The sequence below is a fragment of the Ictalurus punctatus genome, chromosome 6 (genome assembly GCF_001660625.3).
Source record: "Ictalurus punctatus breed USDA103 chromosome 6, Coco_2.0, whole genome shotgun sequence".
Classification (NCBI taxonomy): Eukaryota; Metazoa; Chordata; class Actinopteri; order Siluriformes; family Ictaluridae; genus Ictalurus; species Ictalurus punctatus.
The window spans coordinates 23293460-23316483 of record NC_030421.2 but is presented as its reverse complement, the minus strand read 5'-3'; the positions used below and the strand labels follow the sequence as shown (position 1 = coordinate 23316483).

General features: G+C 37.4%; 2 protein-coding genes across 9 annotated transcripts in view; both read right to left on the bottom strand.

The window, feature by feature from the left end:
- Nucleotides 1-15859, bottom strand: part of ubr3 (ubiquitin protein ligase E3 component n-recognin 3) — a 49574-nt gene extending 33715 nt beyond the window's left edge. For 2 of the 8 annotated variants that reach the window (XM_017469560.3, XM_017469561.3), the window contains exons 1-22: nt 15322-15856; nt 12351-12490; nt 12040-12192; nt 11266-11415; nt 11113-11153; nt 10740-10806; nt 10509-10639; nt 9292-9520; nt 7994-8173; nt 7535-7668; nt 7231-7317; nt 7047-7112; nt 6728-6817; nt 5844-5972; nt 5359-5411; nt 5019-5152; nt 3943-4028; nt 3415-3556; nt 2768-2864; nt 1140-1281; nt 890-994; nt 137-358 (exon numbers count right to left, since the gene is read on the bottom strand). In XM_017469560.3, the coding sequence (XP_017325049.1) occupies nt 137-358; nt 890-994; nt 1140-1281; nt 2768-2864; nt 3415-3556; nt 3943-4028; nt 5019-5152; nt 5359-5411; nt 5844-5972; nt 6728-6817; nt 7047-7112; nt 7231-7317; nt 7535-7668; nt 7994-8173; nt 9292-9520; nt 10509-10639; nt 10740-10806; nt 11113-11153; nt 11266-11415; nt 12040-12192; nt 12351-12490; nt 15322-15752 (3009 nt within the window). In that variant the 5' untranslated portion in view covers nt 15753-15856. Of the gene's footprint in view, nt 1-136; nt 359-889; nt 995-1139; nt 1282-2767; nt 2865-3414; nt 3557-3942; nt 4029-5018; nt 5153-5358; nt 5412-5843; nt 5973-6727; nt 6818-7046; nt 7113-7230; nt 7318-7534; nt 7669-7993; nt 8174-9291; nt 9521-10508; nt 10640-10739; nt 10807-11112; nt 11154-11265; nt 11416-12039; nt 12193-12350; nt 12491-15321 lie in introns of all 8 variants that reach the window. The other 6 variants (XM_017469562.3, XM_017469565.3, XM_047155983.2 and 3 more) reach the window with 5 other exon arrangements.
- A 5913-nt stretch (nt 15860-21772) lies between these two features.
- The window catches only part of kalrna (kalirin RhoGEF kinase a), a 180075-nt gene continuing 178823 nt past the window's right edge, over nt 21773-23024 (bottom strand). Inside the window, exon 59 of the mRNA XM_047155984.2 lies at nt 21773-22402. Within this exon, the coding sequence (XP_047011940.2) occupies nt 21857-22402 (546 nt within the window). The 3' untranslated portion in view covers nt 21773-21856. The remainder of the gene's footprint in view (nt 22403-23024) is intronic.

Below are 23024 nucleotides of genomic sequence, written 5' to 3'. Positions count from 1 at the left end.
GGGCTTTGGACCCCCACATCAAGAACCACTGATTTGCACAACAAACCATATTGCCAGAACAATAGAGTAAGGCTGCTGTTCAACATAAAATTAATGACAATCTATGCTGTCATTATATAGTTAAAGATTTAATCACCGTAGTTTGGCTGACCTGGCCAAAGGTTGATGAATCAGTGCTGGTGCTGGGAGGCGTCTCTCTCTGCCTCTCCCTCTCTCTCTCCCGTTCCCTTTTTCTCTCCACCTCCGGGGCAGTCTCAGGCACTCGTACTCGTACAAAGTTAATGACGTGGTGCAGATTGGAGAGCAGGCTAGTGCCAGGGAACCAGCTGTCATGGCAGTGCTCCTCAATACACGGTTCCTTCAGCCGAGGACAAAAAAAAAAACTAAAATCGTAAAGCGGATATACTCTCTCAAAACGCTAAAGAGATGAATACATACATGAACAATCCCCTGGATCTCTCGGTTAGGATTTGCGAATTAGATTTAACGTAATCGGAGGCCTAAACATGCAGTGAGTGAGAATAACAAGTCCCAGTGCTGTTAGTCCAAGGACTACGTTTAGGCCAAACATCAGTGACGACTGTATTTTTGGCATGAAGGTAAACTATCTGAAAATAAATTATGCTGAGGAAGTGATGGTGATGTTCGCATAAAGGTCATTTCAAAAGGCTATTCTAGCACAAACAATTTACAAGCCAAGTAAACCTTTCCCCAAAATTATTCTGCATACAAATTTACTGCTTATCTCAAATTAATATATAAAGTATGTGGAGACTTTACAGCATTAATTGTGCTATGTAAAAAGAACATCTATACCCTGAGCTCTGAGAAAAGGTCACCAAGAACAATGCTTTCATAAATTTCAGGCTACAGCAGAAGAGCCACTCACTTCATCCTCCTTGTCCTCTTGTGCATGGTTGTCCAAACCCAGCTCAACCAGATACAGCACCATACACAGCACATGCTCAGACATGTTCTGATGGTCCATCCAGATCTGAACAAGCGGGATGGGGGTGTATTTTTTTATTTTTTTTTAAATCAGAAATAAATCAATTATGAGAAACACTAAACAACTATTAAATCAGTAAAACACAATTAAATTAAGACGAAAATATGAACGTGCTTAAAAGAATGAGCACCTTGTACAGGAGAGTAAAGATGACGATATGCAGAGTTTTACAGTGCAACAGACGCACTAGCCCCCTATAACATGGGTGCAGGGGCGTCCTCTCCTTATACGGAGGCCAGGGGTTACCGGTGTGAATACCCGACTGCTTCAAACTGCATTCAGAACACAAGGAACTGCTCAGCATGGATTAATAGTTAAAGGCTATTCAAAGAGAAATGAAAGGTCATTCAACATATTAAAAAATGTTTAATAAATCATCGAACCCCCACAAAAAAAATAAATAAATAAAAAAAGAAGAAAAAAAAAAGAAAAGAAAAGAAAGGGATGAATAAATTCTATTTGCACCCTTGAGGGAAGAATCACTAAAATTAAACTTGACCAATTGATCATAAAACTATTTACTAATTTAACGATATATCTAAACAACTGATCAATCTTATTAATATCTTATAGAGGTATTCATGGCTTTTAAAAAGGTCATTGATTCAATTTAAGCAAGGAGGGATGTAGGATATGAACCATTTTGCTCCCTCGATGGGTAATCTATCATTGTACAGCACATGGAGCGAGTCTCAGTCGGCAATACAAACTGAGAAAGAGAGGAAAAAAAGGGAGAGAGATAGAAAGAAGGGAAAGAAGAAAAAAAAAAAAAAAACCAAAACAACAACAACAAAAAAACACCACACCACACACTACTCTACTACACACTGTTAATTGTGCACCGTTTCATTTATAATTCATATGGGCAGTGGTAGTTCAGTGGTTAAGATGTTGGACTAACAAACTGAAAGGTCGTGAGTTCAAACCCCTGCACCACCAAGCTGCCACTGCTGGGCCCTTGAACAAGGCCCTCAAGCCTCAACTGCTCAGATGCATAAATGAGAAATGTCGCTCTGGATAAGAGCATCTGCCAAATGCCAGAAATGTAAATGATATTTTATTTGACCAAAATAGCATCAGCTCATATTGATACTCATATTGAAGCAAGTCATGTTTGACATGGAGATAATGACGTTGTTTAGCATGTTCATGTTCTTTTAAATAGTTGCTGCGCTGATTTAATGGACATTAGATAAACTTTACTCAGCTTGTATCTTTAGCTCTAAACTGCAATACAATTTATTTATTTAAAAAAAATAAATAAACAAATAAAAAACAAAACACAAAAAACCCCACCCACCCACACAAGCTGCAGAATGTCATATTGCATTTGGAGAGCTCCCATCATGCTGGGATCTATAGGAAATTAACCTCGCCCTATCTCCTGAACCTAGACCTTCATATTTCTCTTCAGGACACTCTAAACTGACTTTAATACAGCAGGACTCACCCTGGCCTATTAGACTTTAGACTTGAGCTATTGATTGTGCCTGCCCTGACTCTAATTGGAGGCACCTGCATCAGGCACTGACCCTCACATGCACATCTTTTCAAGGGTAAAAAAAAAAAAAAGCAGAGAGGCTGTATCCTCAACCTCACATTTTAACAGAAGATGCAGAGATCACAGAGAGCAAATGATTTATCTTGATTGAACAAAATTCTCCAACACACCCAGGAAGCAATGGCTCGAACAACAGTCATCAGCTAATAATAATCAAGAAAGCATTTATGGAGACTGGAAGACAGGAGGTCACTCACAATGCTGAGTATCTGTCCATCGCTGACTGGACGTCTCGCCGGTACACTGTGCGCAGGATCACCATGATGGGGTCAAACTCCTTCTCCCACACCTCCGCTAAACAAACCCAGTAAACACCATAAATCACATTCAACATATGTCTGGACATTAAATGGCAAGAATTATTGCATCACAGAAGGTTTCAACAATGGAACAGGAGTGCCACCATGAGGTGGATGGAAGGAATGGTAAGCAATAGGCTCCACTGAAATCCTTACAGGTCATGAATGACATTTATTATGTATTATAGACTTTTCCCCCCAAACGCCGATTGGACAGTGAAAGGAATTTCTAAGTACGAATAAGGCAAAAGTTCAAAATTGCCTCTCTTTAGACATGCAAATAATTTCTTAAACAATATGTGCAATATTTAAATGTATTCGGTGGAATTTGCCCTTATCATCATCATCACCACCACCATCACCACACAAATAGAAAAAAGAAACTACATGCTAGGGCAATTTAATATACATAAAGATTTTGGCACCAGTGAGATCAAACATTTCTCCCTTTCTACAGGTTGTCCTTGCAGAGGGCAAGAACTAAGAGTTCATAGCAAAACTCAGAAAAAAGATGCACAATTAACACAGCAGAAATGGTAGCTCACCTTTGGGAGTGTACATGCCCTGTTGCATTGAGCCACCAGGCTCCGACACTGGAGCTTTAAAATCAGCTACAGCAGACAGCATCTCCTCGAAGCTACAACTGCCAGGCACTATCCCACTCTTAGGGTTTGGGTTCTCGGGGATTTGCAATATTTGTCAAGGAACAGCATAAAAACCATATAATCATATAACCATATAATCACAAGCTCAGTTTAAAACTAAAGAATGCATTGGGTTTGATGGTTGTAAAAGCTAACGGTCATCATGATCATATAAAACACTCCATATCCTTTATACTTATTTTACATTTAGTACCTTCTCCCTGTATGACTGAACTGAACACAACCTGGCATCAACCGGCAGAGGATCTGTGCAAGTCTGGTTCATCTCAGGTTTTCTTCCTTTTTGGGGCAAATGTCACCACTGGCTTTCTCTTAAAGCATTTAAATCTATACCCAGATTTCTGTAAAGCTCAAAATCACCACAGAAATAAAAATTGAATCTAAGGAAGAGTAGGTAGTAAAGGATATAAGGTCAAGAAGAGAGCTGTGTGTGCGGTCATTCATACACAACTGTGACACCATTTCTGCCCTCAGTATCTCATCATCAGTCATGCCTAACAGGTGAGAAAGAAAGGTTGAGATAAATGGCCCTTACTCTTGTCTCAACTTCACTAGCAGGTAAATATGTAATCTACTGGTTGCATTTTTATTTATTTTATAACTTAGTTTTAACTAAAACATTATATAAAATACTGTGGAGCCTAATTTCCATTCTGAACAAATAAACAAATCTTTATTTCATATAAATAAAATGTTCTCATTTGGCAGGTTTTGGTTTTTATATTAAATTATGTAACTGCCTCAACAAAAAAAAAAAAAAAGAAAAAGGGATGATCAATGGTCTTTGATCATGCACCTACTACTCACTTGAACGGCTAACGAACTAATAAAGATCTACACCTGCACAAGACTTCATGTTTACAAATTCACACGGTCACTACATTTTAGTACGAGGTTCCTGCATGCATGCTATTTTTACTATACTCACTATTTACTTTATAGTTAGTCTAGTTCCCCATCCCCCCGTTTTACTGAAATCAAGCATTATTCAGGTTGTTAAAATATTACTCTACAATTTACATCATACAGATGTGCCAAAGTTGAATCTGATGAATAAGGAAACTGTCGATGGAATGTCTGATCATTTCATGATCAGATTTGACCTTACACAACTTTGATGAACAAAGGCTATTGAGAATTAAGCCATGTCCCAAATGACACACTATGCACTCTACCATCTAGTGTATGAATTTTAGAAGGGTAGTAGCATCACAAATAGAACACTAGCAGTTTTTTACTAACCGGAATTATAAGCCGTCAAACAAACGCAATGCAACATTGCTAGCTTTAGCGGAAAACGTTTTTTCGGTGGAATAAGTGCATCATTTGTGTACTTGAAGTGCACTGTGTAAATTTATACCACAAAAATGGCATAAACCGTGCAGAAGTGTGCGATTTGGGACGCATCTTATGAGTTAGTTTAAAACACAAAAACCCATTCATAAAAGGCATATAAAAAGCACCACTGTATCGTTAATACCAACCCATGTGTATGCGGAGGCTGCACAATATGACGAGGAAAGTGAGCGCCCCTTCTAACATGGGTCTTTCCTGCTCTGCGTCCAGGACTGCATTCTGGTGTTGTGATGCCATCGTCAACAAGTCCACTACTTTAAACCTGACATACAAGCATAAAAATGCTTTTAACTGGAAAGGAGCATGTCTAATATTTTCATTTCAATATAAAAATGTACTATCTTGCTAATGAAGGACATGATACAAATGTATATGATCCATGTTGGACAAAGAAAAACCAGATTGTTAAGACAATGGGCGGTAAAGCAGAAAGAGCAGTGGAAGTATGGGGAAGTATCTGAGCCACACCTCTCAAACACTGATGAAATAAAGTAGTCTGGATCTAGTCGTGATGCACACACCTGAAAAAACAAAACAAAAACACAGAACACAATCTCATTGGTGCAGGTTTGTAATGTGTCAACGGTGATTGTAAAACAGGACTCAAGCATGAAAATGAACTGGCTTTGATTTTATATGTAAATGCATCACATAAAATATGCCTCCTAAATACCCAGCTGTAACCACCCTATTTATTCGACAACAATTAGCCATAGTTAGGACATAACCTTTCTTTATGCTCACTTAATGCCAAAAATCAACCATTATTCTTTTTTTGTCTTGATATGGTCAGCTAAATAGTCAACCATCACTTGACAGATCTACACTAACCCTCCATCCAACCCCCCCCACCCCCACGTTGAATTTGACAAGTGACCAATTTTCAACATTTTACCTTAGACTGCATATATAACAGAGCTGGTAAATAACAGTCAGTCAGTATAAAATAATACCTGTAACAGGAAGATGTCTGGGTCGATCATAGAGTTGCAAAAGTGAGATTGGACATAAGTCATAGCCTGCCCTTTAATCTGTAATCCATTCCTCACCCACATGTTACTGTGAATCTCAGACAGACATGCCTAGACACACACACACACACACACACACACAATGTAATTAGTTAATGAACACTTTCAAAACAGCACAGACATCACAACATTACACAAGGTGAAGCTGTCCTACTGTGTCCTAGTTCACACACTACCGCACTTAAGCTGTCCAAGATTGGGGGGGACAATTTAATTTGTTTAAAATTTCTAGGCTGTTACAGCATTGTTAATATAACAGGAACCCAACTCTACTTCTTGAGTGATACAGTGCTTATCAGCCACTTATTGACCTGAGCATGATCTTTCCTGGTCAGGTCAATAAGTACTGTATTTAAAATTTGTGAAGCTCTACCATACCCCTGACAACATTTCCATAAAAACACATTCACATTTGTCACTGCACTGCTAACAATTATGAACTGACTCCAAAAAACTGATGCTGTAAGGGTGACTCCCTGTCAATTACTTGTTTTCCAATCTACACTAAATACAGATGGAAATACCTGGCCCTTTTAAATTTCACAATTCTAGCAGCATTCACATACCATTTAAACTAACTGAATAACAAGGCTCTGAACATACCAGTACAAAACAAGCTCAACTTGAATAGAAATCTAGTCAACACTAGCTGAGATACACTATGTGACCTCATGGTGGCCTAACACCTTAGCTGTTGGCTTTTCCTCAAAATTGTCACCTGGTGGTACATAGACTGAGAGAACAGATCTTCCTGCTGAGCACCTAATTGAGCTGCATCTCTATCCAGGCCCCAGGTCTTAAGTTACCTGTATCTGAAGAGGATGCACCATAATCTTCATCAGCATTTCCTGATCAGGGAGGAGACTGTCCAAATCCAGTCCCTGACATTTCACCGCCTGGATCAAATCAGAAACATGGATCATATTGGATTTTCTGAAAGCCTATTTATAAGAACTAATTCAGCAGTATACTTTTTCCTCCATAAGGAAGTAGATGAATTGGTCTTCTGAGCTTTAAATACATTTTCTACAGTCTAGGAGACTAATTCAATTTTTAAAAAAAAAATTTTTTTTTAATGGTGTGTTGCATTTGTATGCAATTACTGAATAATTTAGATTTTGTTACCTTGCTAAGGAACATGGCATAGTAGCGGTGTAATGGCAAATGAAATGTTATTTGATTGGGAGCAGGCTGATTGAGAGAAGAGGGGAGAGAGAGAGAGAGAGAGAATTAAGACCTGTGCACAAATAGAGAAAAACATCACTGAATGAATTATTGAATGAATGCCAACAACCATAAAACACTGTACCTCATCAACAAAGCCAATGGCATCAAACCATATCTGCAAAGTCTCCAGGCAGTAGCGTGCCACTGTTTTAGTGTACTCCTGTGTTTCCTGTCAACAAATCAAATCACACAAACATCCTGAACTCCTCTTTGTTTTACTTCTGAATTTCATCAGTACATGTCACCCAAGTCATTTATAATGTAATGTAAGGACTGGCTTATTACAAGTGATTTGGCATGTTTCGGTCAGGGTGCTGAACTCCCTCTAAAATTAAAAGGCTAACATGCATTTAAAATAGAACAGCTGTATCCAATCAGGACGTTACTTTGACTTTGCAGTGCGTGAGCAGCCCCCACATGGGCTGAGCACAGGCTTCAAGCTCAGCGGCGAAAGCCGCATAGTACGTCTGTGATTCAAACTCCACGTGCTCATTCAGCTCCCTCTTGTTCAGATTCATTCCTAAAGAGAGAAAGAAATCAGATAATGAAGAAAAATAGGATAACAGTCCATTATTCTGACGCACTACAAATAATAAATACTGGATTAGGGTTAGATTGAAACAATGAGTAAAAACAGATCAGCAGAACAGATTTAAAAGCCTCAAGCTAATGAATAAATATAGGATGTAAATACATTCTGTTAAACTGCATTTAAATATTTATTAGCTGCTTCATTTTAAGTTTTACACATGCAAATTGTTTCACAAAAAACTAAATAACACCAGGGATGACGTAGCAGAATGAAACTGAAACTGCAAAAGCATTGAAGCTACAATTAAACTGACCTTGAAAAAAGGAGACAAAGCTCATCCAGAGCATGAGCAGCGAGTGATCCTCCAGAAAACGCTTGGCTACACTTTGGTGAGAGAGAATATTAATAAAGTCGCTAACTAAAGGCCAGTAGGTGTTATTCTTCAACAAGGCTTCGCCACAGTTCACCACCACATGACGATTGTTCTCTTCATCTACAGCAAAAGAAAAAGTTCAATTCAATTTTATTTGTATAGTGGCTTTTTACAATAGTCATTGTCTCAAAGCAGCTTTACAGAAATATATAAACACGGGACACAGATTTTAAGTGTGTGAATTTATCCTTATTGAGCAAGCCAATGACAACAGTGGTGAGGAAAATCTCCCTAAGATGTTAAGAGAAAGAAACCTTGGGAGGAACCAGACTCAGAAGGGGACCTATTCTCATCTGGGTAACAACAGACAGTGTGAAAGTAAGAAAAAGTTCATCATGGTTTTTATATGAAGTGCGTTTGTTGAACTAGTCCACTGTTCAAAGGAGACCCGAGTGTAAAACTGCACGTGGTAATTGCAGTCCCAGGGCCATAGTAGCAACTGTAGATGCACTTTAAAAAGTGTACATATTATACAAGTTAAAAGGTGAAATGCTATTCTGACTGTTTTGGCAAGTACTGCATATTCACTAAAATTTAATTTATTTTTATTATTTTTTTAAAGTGTGTGTGGTGTCCTGGGAGAACCCTTCACAATTTCCTACAACATACTTTTAAAATAAAAAATAATAATAAATTCCTAACCTGATATGTTTCTGTTTTGCATGCATCTCAACCAGAAACAAATGTTTTGACAGCCTGTATCTGACTCATGAATTAATTACATTTGCAAAACTTGATCAAAGTGTGACATTCACTCTGTGAGGAGATCACACTTAGCTTGCAAGGTTTTAACCATCTTTTAGCAGACTGACCTCGTTTAATAAACTGGCTCCTTACCCAACATGATCTTTGCAGCTTCGCTTAAGCAAGATTAAAAAGCAAGTAAAACTTTCCTACATAATTTTGGCAAAAAATATAATATCTCTCTCTCTCTCACACACACGTTTCTTAAAGACAATATCAAAATATTTAACAGGCAAAAAAAAAAAACCCCTTGCCGAAACCTGACTTTTCACAATGACAACGGATGTGTTTTCCCCAGACTGACATGCATTTTACTAGTCTTCAGTACAATAAATTCTATTACAATTAAGCACTCACAGACCAAACCTATTGTCAAGTATTATCTATTAAAAAGGTATAAAATAACTATTCTCAACACCAGCATGCATGTATACCTTGCAGTTCACTCTTGATAAGGCAGCTCTCCATCATGTAGAGCAGTACAGTGACCATGATGTCCAGCAGCTGGCACTCCTCAGTGACATGACGTGCTAACTCTTCATTACTGAACAGCTGCACACTGATATGAACTATTCGGTTGGACATCGTGTCTGATTCATGACTCTTCATTAAAGTCTTCATGATAAAGGCATAGTGCTGGACGAACGTTTTCGTGAAAGTGATCTGGAGGGGAAAGTCAAATGGCTTATGAGTCTGCCAGCTACTTAGGTTCATAATACAACCCCAATTCCAAAAAAGTTGGGACAGTATGGAAAACCCAAAAACAAAAGTCATTTGAAAATTCAGTTCACCCTGTACTATATTCAAAACACATTTGATGTTTTACTTAGTGAATTTAATTTATTTTTGAAAATATACACTCATGTCAGGATATCCATTACAGACTCATGACAGTTTTAAGACAGTGACATCTGAGGGATCGGAGATCACGTGCATTCAGAAGTGGCTTTCGGCCTTGCCCTTTACGCACCGCGATTTGAGCGGATTCCTTGAATCTTTTAATTATATTGTGCACTGTAGAAGGTGAAATGCCCAAAATCCTACCGATTGTTATTTGGGGAATGTTGTTCTCAAAGTGTTGGATTATTCGCTGATGTATCTGTTGGCAGATTGGTGAGCCTCGATCTATCCTTGCTCTTGAAGGACTAGGGCTTTTTTGGAGGTTCCTTATATATTATGATTAGACGATTGCCTCACCTGTTTCACATCACCTTCTTATTTCAAGGCGTCACATCGCTTAGTCCTGAATTGCCCCATGTCCCAACTTTTTAGGAACATGTTGCATGCATCAATTTAAAAAATAAATGGCAGCAAAAATAAATCTTCAATAAACTATGCAGTTGATTAGGTAAAACATCAAACGCCTTGTCTTTATACATTTTTTGTTTAAATACAAAAGAAGTACATTTACAAATAATTACTCTTTGTATTTGTCAGCATTTGCCATACCGGCCCAACTTTTTTGGAATTGGGGTTATAGATCAACTTACTGTTTTGTGTAGAATTATTGCAACAAATAAAATACAATGCAACACAAATAAAAACTTGCAAAGCCCTATCAGAAAAAGTAAACTCGTGCATTAAAGTGCTCATAATGGCAAAAATAAATAAATAAAAACTTGTGCAGACTGCTTAAGTACAAAATAAGTACCTTATAGTCTTGATCTGGCAACATGTTGAGTAAAAAAGTAACCATCTTCTGTGGAAACTCATATTTAATAGTCCAAAACAATAACTCCTCTAAAAAACATTTATGCTTTAGAATGTCCATTATAGACGGATCTACAAGAAAGGAAACAATAAAATATCAGAAACCTCTTTCCAAATAAAATAAATAAATAAAAATAATTCCGAGAACGAACAGTGTGACTAAGTCATTCACCTTTGGTACTGCTACTCAACTTTACTCTCTTTCTCTGGCCTACACTCTGCCCTCCGTCCTGATCCTCCTGTTTAAGAGAGATAAATAACACACATCTTATATTTTCTAATGGACAGCACTGAGCTTCCATTTCTCTCTCTCTCTCTCACACACACACAAAAAAAAAATGCATCAGTTCTTAAAACTCAATACATTCTCTTATATGAAAATCAATGACAGGACGTTGTGATACAGTTACCATCTTGAATTTGAGAACTCAAAACGTGCGGCGGTGTAATCAGTTCATAAAGCACATTAAAACTTATTCCTCTGGAGAAAATGTGTTTGTCTCACAGCTTATAGCTATATCATGAACATTGTAGTTAATTCTTACCTCTTTATTTTCCTCATTTGGGCTGACTGCTGCTGTGGCCCCTTAAACAAAAAGTTAAAATAGGACAGAATAAAAATGTGCAAAAGCATTTGAAGAGCACCCCACATTTGTAAATAAAAGCAGCAGCCAACCAATAAGAAGGAAAAGTTTTACCCAGTAAGCCAAGGGCACCAGTTCCTGCCCCAGCTGAAGAGTCTGCTGCCCCTGCCGGCCCCTTATCCTCCAAAGACACCAGGCCAGAATTCTTGAGTGCCGACAGGTACTTCTCATAGTTTCTCTTTGCATACATATTCTCCTCTTGGCCTGTGGTCAACAGAGAACATAAGGTAAAATATGGCACCCTCAATTACCATACTACAACAACAAAACCTTGCTTTAATATTAAAAACTTCATGACGGTATAGACCAGAGTTCAGATGTGAGCAACTGTTGTCTGACACCAATAGTACATAACATGTATTGTTACCAAGCCATGTGCTACAGTAAAGCTTAGTTTTGCACAACAATCTACTATTACTGCATGCGTAATATTTTTTGCAGTTACATTAGATTTAGACACCAAGAACTTTCTGGGGCATAAACAATAATGCATATTGACAGACACAGGTGAAGAAAATAAGTGTCATTATGAAATGCTTGGGGATATGGTTGCACAATATATTATTTGTTAATCCTAATCACAATATTGGCTTCTGCAGTGCTAACAGTACAGAAGCCTGTAGAGAGAGAAAGAAAGAGACAGACAGACAGACTTCCTTTGCATCCATATTATTTGAATGGAGCATCTTTATGATGTGACTTTTACCACTGTGAGTGAGTGCTGTGATGTGAGCAGTATATAAATGATAAGGTTTCTCATCATACAGTGTAATCCCAGCTTAGGACATCCATTAAACCGAAATGTTTTGCTCAACTGGGCATGCCTACCCATGCTCAGTTCTTTAAAGGTCTGCTGATTGGTTAAGATCTTTGTGAGGACCGTGCGCATGGCTCCACCCATTTTAGTAAGATCTTCTAGGAAAGAGATCTGAGGCTCCAGCTGATGAAGGACCTTCTGCAGATCTCTCTCTGTGGCAGATTCTGGAAACACACAGTAACAACATGGTTTAGTCAAAGAAGTATTATAAATGATCACATCAGGGATATATTTATTTACAAAAAAAAAAAAAAAAAAAAAAAAAGAAGTCAGCAAAGTAGATTTGTTTTGCAAGCACAAGAATTTGACTAATGTGTCTCACCTGACTCTGTGTAGCCATCTCTCAGGTACTGTATTATACTGATGATAAAACGAGGAAGAACCATCTCGGACATGAGCAGCAGATCTCTAGGGACTGATGGAACATTCTCCCCGGTTCTTAACCGATGCCTTCTGCAAAACCTGCCAAGTTAAATTAACAAGAAAATCCTTTCAATATAATAATAAAAGTAACTGCACTTCTTACTTTTTACTGTGGCAGAAAAAAATACAAAAATAAATAAATAAATAAAGCGCACCCTTCACACTGCATGTACAATGGTTCTTTTACCGTAAAGGTGTGTAAAATTAAGGAGTTATTTAGTCATACCACAGCATTGTTGAATTCCTCAAAAGGTGTTGGTTAATTTTCTATAATAGTAGCCCACATGATATTACCCGCTATAATAATAAATGATAGGTTTATATTAATGTGCTCAGTCTAATACGGTATTGTTTCTGCAGTAACAGCTCATTCACACGAACTTGTATGGACATTACATATTTAACCACAAGGAATAGGCACTTCACAATTAATTAGGGCTGCAACAACTAATCGATAAATATCAATGATTAAAATAATCGACAACAAATTTCATTATGGATTAGTTGGGTCTGTGACGTCACTGTGAATAACTTCAATTTGCACAATGTTTGAAGGAACATTGGGCAGAACGTGAAATTTTTGTTTTAAATAAAAGGGAGTAAAAATTGGCCTTTTAATCCAATTAATTGAAGAAATAATTGAGAGATTAATCAATTATCAAAATCATTAGTTGCAGCCCTAAATTTAATGTAATGTAACTTTTTTTTAAAGCATGATGTTTATTAATTAATTTAACACACATAAGAGGAATAAAACATTTTGGGACATGCTCCACATCCAGCCACAACACACCGTCCTGGTGTTGATTATTTTCATATAATAGCACACCAGTCATGTTTAATTCCTTTATTAATTATTAAAGCAAACTAATAAAGAAACCTTGATATTAAACACAAGCTCCATAACGTGTAAAATGATTCAAACATGTTTCCTTCTTTATCATCACTTCAGTGTAAGAAGCGCAGACATTATTCCTCCTCGGTTACCCTGTTAATATCACCCAGTAGCTAACTGTAATAGCTGTAAACGACAAAACGGTGCGTGACAACACACGCATAACAGATGAAACAAGATTATTATTACAACGCCCTTCTGTACTCTTGAGCTTAGCAGTAATGAAAGTTAAATCATTGCACTCGGGAAGAGAACCTGAACCAAATGATAATTATAGAGAGGTTTATTACATTCACAAGTCTCTGTGTGTTACTGCCATGAAGAAAGAAAGAAAATATATGGATTGGTTTATGTCGATTGTGTGATGGGTAGAGCCTTATCACCACGACTGACATTTCCCATCACTGTGAAGCACTGCAACAGTTGTTTTACTGTGTTATATTTATTGTAGAGATGCACCGATGTATCATCCGATAAAGGCTATTTTTCACGCTATCGGCCGATAGTTTAGAAACATCCGATGATCAGGTCCAATTATATCCTGTCAATCAAAAGAGGACGGGAAAATATTGATTGCATGCTGCGTGTAAATAAATAAATAAATAAATAAATAAATATTGTGTGTGTGTAAATTTTATATATTTTTATATCTATTTTTTGAAGAAAACCATTCAATCCAGTACGGCTTATTTTGAACCTCTATGTATTCGTGAAGGTTTTTTTGGTTCATGTATTGTAGGGTTAAATATCAAAAATCTAAAAAGGTGTGCGTCATTCCTGACACCTAGTCGAATACTTTACAGTTGGTTATATGACTGTACATCATTCCCTTCAAATGCTATTGAGCTTTAAATTATGGTATACTTTGTGTATGGGCACATTCTGTAGTGAAATTCATATCTAATTTACATATGATTTAATAGCTTATTTTTGATAAATATCAAAAATCTAAGGAGGTGTGCGTTATACCTGACACCTAGATGAGCACTTTACAGTTGGTTATATGGCTGTAAGTCATTCCCTTCAAATGCTACTGAAGTTAGAAACGTGTATAACAAAGTCGTATGTAACTTTAGAGACGGTCCCGTAATTTCTGCATATCCTCGAATATCGAACGTCCAACGTCAATCCAACTTTTTCCAGTTGTTCAGTGCACTGTATGTGGTGTATCTCGTCTATTTGTACCGTAACGATTCCTAATTATTTGCACTAGATCCAGTGTTTCGCTAGAACTGCCCTATAATAAACCGCACCAAGGCCTTGGAAAAGTCCCTACTCAATGTATATGGACAGAAAAAAAAGCTCTCCACTTTAACTCTGTATAATGAAACAGACAGTGCAGGGAATCTGAGTGAAGTATGAAGCCATACAGAGGAAATGAGCATAGCAATTAGTTCCATGATTATGCAATTCAGTTCATGATAAAAATTACATAAAAATCACCACAGTTTCAATGGAAAAGTTTCATTAGTTATCCAGAGGTCCTATGGATAAAACACATTACAGTGTTACAGACACATCCAATACTCCTACATTCATCTAGTTCAAATTAGAGCGGTCTGTTTTTCCGTTTGTCTTTGTTAAATATATTTGAATGTAACAGAATGTAAGGAAGAAAAAGGCAAGAGCTGTCAGTGAGGCTCTCTGTGGTTAAAAATAAACCACTGACACTCAGTAAGGTGTGCAGCTAAGCTAAACTAAGCTAAGCTAAAATAAGCTAAGCTAAGCTAAGGTAGCGGTGTTAGCGTGCTAGAAAACCGGAGGGAGCGCTAGGACTTAGCATTGCTAATCAGGCTGTTATTGTTTTTACTCCGCATTCCGGTGCTCGTGACACGCATTCAGTTGAGGAACAATTATCCAAACAAGCACAAGGGTGAATGTCATATTAGGTAGTAATGTTCCCTCAGATAGCTAGTGAGTAAAACGGATAGCTGGACAGCTAGCTAGCGTGTAACTATCCAGCAAACGAACTTACCCACTTTCTCGCATGACATTACTGTCTCCACAGTCGCAGGCCCCGCCAGCCTGACTCCTAAACATGTTAAAGTCATGGCCCGTGTGATCGCCGTTGTTAAAGCACTCAGCGCAGAGTGACATGCAGGGCGAAATGCCACAGGTCCGACAGCGGTATGCTACAAAATTAGCAGTCCAGACCAAACCGCACAGCGTAGCGTTATCGTAGGAGCAGACGGTCTTGCAGAACTCCTCGAACCCGTCCCCTCCTGCTAGCAGATATTTACACCAGTCCAGGGCCTCGGTGTCCGCCGCCGGTTTCTCCGGGTTGAGAACATTATCCAGCAGTTCCTGAAGCTGTCGGAGCCCCAAACTGTTGTCAGTCCGGTTGAGGTCTGCCTTTAAGTTAGCGGCGGTAGCTTTCTTATCCCGGCGTAGCAGCGACGCCGCCATCGTTCACTCCGAACTGTTGTCCAATTTATTTTGGTTGTCTTGTTGCTATGTTCACGGCGTTTCTCGCGATATCATGTAGCGCGTTTTGTCCCACCGCAACACAGCCTAGTAGTAAATAAGAGAGGGTCGATCAGATGGCAAGCCTAGATGCTGCTTATCTGACATGGACATGCAGTTCAAATGACAACACACAGACTACTACTGGTGGAAGAAAATCTATTAAGAATTTTAACAACAAAAGAAGTTATATGGCAGATATAAGTCCAAATAAGTAATAACAAATGAGCAAGACTAATATACTCCTGTGTAATTTAAATAAACATAACACATTTAAGTAGTGTATAATAATAATAATAATAATTATTATTATTATTATTATTATTATTATTATTATTATTAATATTATAACAGTCATCCTCATCCATCATCATCATTATAAATATTATTATTGTTGTTGTCAACAGCTACAATAATAATAATAATAATAACAGTCATCCTCATCGTCATCATTATTGTTGTTGTTGTCAACAACAACAACCATAATAATTATAACAGTAATCCTCATCCATCATCATCATCATCATCATTATTAATATTTAATATTATTATTATTATTGTTGTTGTCAACAACAGCAGCTACAACAACAATAATAATAATAATAACAGTAATCCTCATCTATCATTATTGTTGTTGTTGCTGATTCCTCTTCAGTAACCGCTTTATTGTGCTCAGGGTTGTGGTGGATCCAGAGTCTATGCATGGGGTTAATACACCTTGAATAGGACACAAGTCCATTAAAAGACAAAATGCACTCACACATTCACACACTTATTCACACCCAGGGGCAATTTAGAGTCGCCAAGCATCACAAAAGTAATCATCATACAGCTGTCATAAATGAAGTGATTCTGATGATCAGCTTTTCCTGTAGGATTTTTTTTAGTTTTTTAACATCTTGGTTTTACCCAGCTTCTGAAGCCATGTCAAAAAGGTATCGATCAAGAGAGGGGTCCAAAATAATTTTGAAAACATTAAATGTACTATGAAACACCATGAAGGACTTCATTAACTGGTGGAGAAAATGAGGGCACAACCATTTATATTACCAGCTGCAGGAGCTCCAGTCAGCTGCAGGAATATCTGGCAATTACTGATCACTCTCTGCATGTGACAACCATCTCTTGTATTCTTTACAAATCTGGGCTATGGGTAGGGTGGCTAGATGGAAACCCTTCACAGGAAAAAAACATCCAGGCCTGACTAAATCACCCCCAACCAAGTGGCAAAATGTATTATGGTCTGACAAGATGAAGGTAGAACTTTTTGGGCATAATTCTGACATGTTTGACACAAAATCAAGACAGCTTATCACCCAAAGAATACCCATGCTGAAGCATGGTGGTGGCAGCAACAAGCTATAGGGCAGCTTCTCTTCAACTGTTACTTGGACTCTAGTCAAGATAAAGGGAATCATGGATAGCTCCAAATACCAATCTATAACAAAACAAAACCTGCAGGTCTCTGTTAGACAGCTGAAGATAAAGAAAAATGTCATCTTCCCACACGATAACGATCCAAAGCACATATCCAATTCAACAAAGTAATGGCTTCAGAAGATGATCAATATTTTGGAATGGCCCAGTCAGAGCCCAGATTTAAATCCGAAAAACTGTGGAATGACGTGAAGAGAGCTATGCACAGGAGATCTCCTCACAATTTGATAGATCTGAAGCATCTTTCCACAGAAGAGTAGAATAGAATAGCCAAATCAGGATGTGCTAAGTTTGCAGGCTCTTACTCAAAAAGGTGTGTGCACACTTACACTATACAACCAGGTTATTGTAAAGTCATGTGAAAAAAATAAGTACACTCCATGGAAATCGTTGGCTTTTTTTTTTTGTTGACATATTTGGACAAGCAAACATTTGATCATCTTTGAAACAGTGCCTATGAATATAGTTGATATACTTGAAAAAAACCACGAGGAAAATTAGCTTTTTCTATCATTTATTCAACAGAAATATCAATAGATGTGATGTTCTTCTGTGAAAGAATTAATTATAGCACTCTTTAGCAGAAAGCATTTGTAGGCATTTTGCATAATTGTCCACCAGTCTCTGACATTAGCTTGCTGGAATTTCAATGGGATTCAAATCCAGGCTTTGACTAGGCCATTCCATAACCCTGCATTTCTTCTTTTGAGCCATTCCTTGGTGGATTTGCTAGTGTGCTTAGGATCATTGTCCTGTTGAAAGGTCCACTTTCGATGTAACTGAAACTATCAGACAGATAGCCTCACATCTTCAAGCACTCTTTGATATGATGCAGAATTCATAGTGAATCAGTGAATGCAAGCTGCCCAGTCCCAGTGGGAGCGACGCAACCCCAAACCATAACATTTCCAACACCGTGCTTCACAGTTGGTATGAGGTGCTTCTCCTGAACACCTGTCTTTGGTTTGCGCCAAACATGTCTGCTGTTACTGTGGCCATACAACGCTCTCTTTGATTCATCTGTCCAGAGGACATCATTCCAAATGGCCTGGTCTTTGCCTATATGCTCATTGGCAAATTGTAATCTTGCAAAGACTTTTTCCTGGCACGCCTCCCATGCAGGTCAAATTTGTGCAATCTATTTCTGATTGTATAAGCATGCACTTTTACAACAACAGTTTCAAGTTTCAGTTCCTGTGATGAAATGTTGGGGTACTTGGAGACTTCTGTTTGCATCAGACGGTCTGCTCTTGGGCTGAATTTGCTGGGACAGCCAAGCCAGTCATTTGAAATCTGTGCCATTTGTACATGATTTTCCTTACAGTGGAATGATGTATTTCAAATAATTTGGAGATCTTTTTAAATCCCTTGCCAGACTCCTAGGAATCCACAATCTTTTTTTCTGAAGGCCTTACAGAACTCTTTAGATCTTGGCTTGATGACACCATACACCTCAATAGCAAAGGGAACACCAGACACTAGATATGAGAGGGGTATAAATAAGACATATTCCACCTGCACTCACTAAGCAGGTTCTAATCACTGGCACCTAAACACGAACACCTGACTCTAATTTTATGGATTTGAAGGTGTGATAAATGTAGGGGTGTACTTCCTTTTTCCATGTGACTGATCTGTTTTATGTTCATTTAAATTGTGAGAATTACACAAAATGTCAATGTCATTTGATAGAGTGCATCAACTTTGTTAATAGTTACTGTTTCAAAGAGGATCAAATATTTGCTTCTCCAAACATGTAAAAAAAACAAACAAAAAAAAAAAAAAAAACCAACAGTTTCCATGGAGTGTATTTATTTTTTCACATGACTGTAAATTTATTCTTTTTCTTCCATAAAACATCTGTTTGTTTTTCACTTAAACGTTGTTGGTTGCTGTATCATTTAAGGCAGAAAAAAATGTTTGACATGTTTTATCTTGGTTTCATTTTTTTACATCACAAAATACAATGCAATTAACATTTAACTTTCTCACTGTAAATAGATTCCTTCAAATTTTGTTTTTTCCTACAAAACACTGATTCTAAAATGAGCAGCGCCACCACAATTAATGTCTGGCAAGAGAATGAAAGTGCTGACCCGCTTACGAGACATGTGTGGAGGGATCCTAATCGCTTTTATATTCTTAGATTTGCACATGTAGACTGCTCTTAATTCAGACTACAAGTTTTCAATAGGTGTCAAATCTGGAATTGAGATGGTCATTGAACAGCTAAAGTTTTTACAGTCAATTTTGCCATCATCACATGTATGGTCTCAATATAAGCCAAGGTAAACAATGAAATATTAATTCATTCATTCTTCATTCATCTTCTATAAGTGTTTTTCCACAATGTAAAATTGTTTAATGGAAGGGCTTGAGCCTATTTCACAAACACTGGGTGTGAGGTTGGAATATACCCTACCCTGATTTAGCATAGCCAATACGGGCTCTTGAGCGGTGCTAAAGAACGGCGTTTACCCTATTGTTGTGAGATTATGGGTTTGAATCCTGATGATGCCTCAGATGCGAGCTATTAGTGAAAAAAAATTGCCCATGCTTTATGAGTGAGGATGGCATAATCTATCTCCCATGTCAATAACAGTGAGACTAGCAAAACATGGGCATCTGTGAGCTCATTCATACATTACAATGTCCTGTGATGACCCATGAGTAGCAGTTCGAAAAGATACTGGCTTCAAGCACATGTTAGCCTTCACTTCCCCTAGTCCTACATGTAATTTCACTCAAAAAGAGACAAACAATTTATTAAACAAGCAGTTTATTAAACATCCAGTAACAAACAGCCCATCTGATTAAAGAACATTTTTATTTTTCTATGTCAATTGTACACTTCGAGTTCTGTACAACAATGCTAAAATGACTAAAATAACAAAAAAAACAAACAAACAGATTTTCATTGTTTTCAGAACACTATTATTGGAGGCAATAGCCCTATAATCAACAAAGCAAGCACTATGATATACCAGTGTTACAGCCTGTTGTAGGTGAAACATTGAAGCATCATATCACACAGAATGTAGGCCTAGTTTATTGTGAATTAAAGAGAAGAGGAATACTAACGAGAGTAAGACTCTGAGCCTGCATTGTTTAAAAGAGTTCTTCTGTTGTAGTCACTGGTCATGCTGCTGTGTAGCTCCATTTATAACTGAGATGACTTCCTCCCAAGGTTTTATTATTAGCAAAACTTAGTGATAAATAATTTTTTTTTTTTTTTTTTAAAGAGAAAGGTAAACCTGCTTATTTGCTTATCATTAATCCTTTTTAGATGTTTAAAGTCTTCTGAAGCATCATTCAGGAATGGCAGTCAAACATACAACTCTCAACACCTCAGATTTTCAGCAGGGTCTGAACAGGATTATGGACGTCCTTAAGCTTGTGACTTCTTTGGTGGAACCTTTGAAAATTTTCAAAACACATCTGGCATTCTTAAGTAATTGTATTCAGTTATATTGACCAATGATTACTTGTTGAATTATATATATATATATATATATATATATATATATATATATATATATATATATATATGAGAGAGAGGGAGAAAGAGAGGTTTAAGTGTTTTTATTTCTCACTTGCACAGATGCAAAAAGCAGCTGTTTAGGACCGAACTCTGTTGTTTCGTCAGTTGTGGGCAGTGATTCTGCAGACTTTAAATATCAAAATAATAAAATAATTGTATAGAAGCAAATACAAATCAAAATACCATTAAAAAAACCATTCACATAAAGTAAACAGACACGTTAAAAAACTGAATAAATATATTTAAGGCTTAGAGTTTGATCAATTCCACCAAATCAAATAATCACTTTCGGATTTGAAGGTATTTACCAGGAATCAGTTTTAAACTACTAAGAAGCACACCACTTCCTGTCCAATGACATAATAAAAGGCATCAAAAGATATTTACCCAAGTCATGAATAGAAATGCTGAAAGGTTTAACAATGACCTAATGCTGATCTACATATTTTAAAACTGATGATGTGGTGATATTTTTAACCATATGAAACGGTCATGCTGAAAATTCTAACTTTTAAATATCCTATATACTCCCATTATTCTCATATTGAATTTGTAAAAATATCTGTTGCCTATATCTACATACAATCATTTTTCTAGAAAACAATGCTAAATACCTCTTCAATTACAGTAGTGTTAAATCGCGTTCTATATTACTGTACATTCAAAGATCAACCTAGGTTTCTTCGCCGTACAATTATGCCCCGGGATTGTTTTAAAACGATAGCATTTAGAATAGAAACCCACAGTGATCTCAGTTCAGACGAGTTCTTTAATACTCTGGTGCACTGTTTAATCTAGAAGTACACCAGGCATGCCTCTAGTTTTATTCATCCACAAGATGTCAGCATTAAGCTAATAAGAGCATAGAGTTGTTTTCTAGGAATTGGTATCATATTCTAAAATTATGCTGTTAAAATTATGGTCCTCGCGATGTGATTGGCCAAAATGGCGAAACTTTATTAGACACAGGCATGAAAGCTCTGTATTGAGTAAAATACATTTTATTCTGGTAATATTTAACACATAACCCTCTTTTCAAGTGTGTATTCCTCTGAGAAAGCAATCTCTCTTATATGGTGTGTCCCATAGTGGTAGTGACCAAGCCTTTAATATTAGTGACAGGTCGGACATCATGCAGCTGCTTGCGTCTGTCAATAAAAGCCGCCAATCTGGCCGTATCCAGCGGAGTTTTGGAATAATCTCCACTGTGAGCGCTAACCCATGGGTGCTGCAAACATGCTGTCGAGCTTGGTCTTTTCCTAGTGTCCTGGTTCAGAGTTGAGACAATGAAATCCCTCGCTGCTTGACTCACGCCACAGAAATACTCATCCGGGAAACAGAAGTCCAGTTTGCAGATGTTAACGCAGGTCTCCTCCAGACTCTCGTCCAAAAACGGCGAGACTCCGCTTAGCATGACATAGGCCAGCACGCCGACACTCCACACGTCCGTGGAGAAAGACACCGGTGTGCCCTGGATCAGCTCCGGAGCTGCAAACTCAGGGTTTCCCAGCAGGAGGTGCACATACCGGTGCCCTGATATCTGCACTGCATCACCAAAGTCTATCAGCTTCACACACGGTACAGGCATGCGGAGGTTGACCATTAGGTTTTCAGGCTGTATGAGAGAATAGCTTATTAATGAATTAACAATAGAGAGTACAGAGAATGAACAGATACTCATTCAAAAGGACACGTGGTCAGTTATTAATGCAGATTACGCACCTCTGCATCTTACGTAGTAATAAAGTAATAATAATAAAATCATTTGAATGATTATTTATCAATATTACCGTTCTTAATGTCAGCTCCTTTCCAGAAATATTATCTGCTAATTTCATGAAGTGCTATGAATGTGCTCATGCATCAGTGATATGGCAAAAAAAAAAAAAGTAGGCAAATGTAATGGGGCAAAACATTGCTCTTAAAAAGAGCAAGGGAGACGTCATTTCTGTGTCTGAAACTAGTTGGCCCATAAACTTTCACAAAAAATTAACCCTGTATGTATGTTCTTTGATTTCAAGTCGACTATAACGTACATGACTGTGCTATGGAGCAATTTGCATAATTAGGCGAGCTAAGAATATCCTTTTTTTTTTTTTTTTTTTTTTAAGTTTTTAAGTTAATTTGAGTAATGTGTTTTCTGTTTATGAGACCAGTTACTGTGAAACAACTTGTTTTCATTTGCATTTCCTTCAGAATTGTGGAATTAATTATTATTAACTTATAAGAAGGCATAA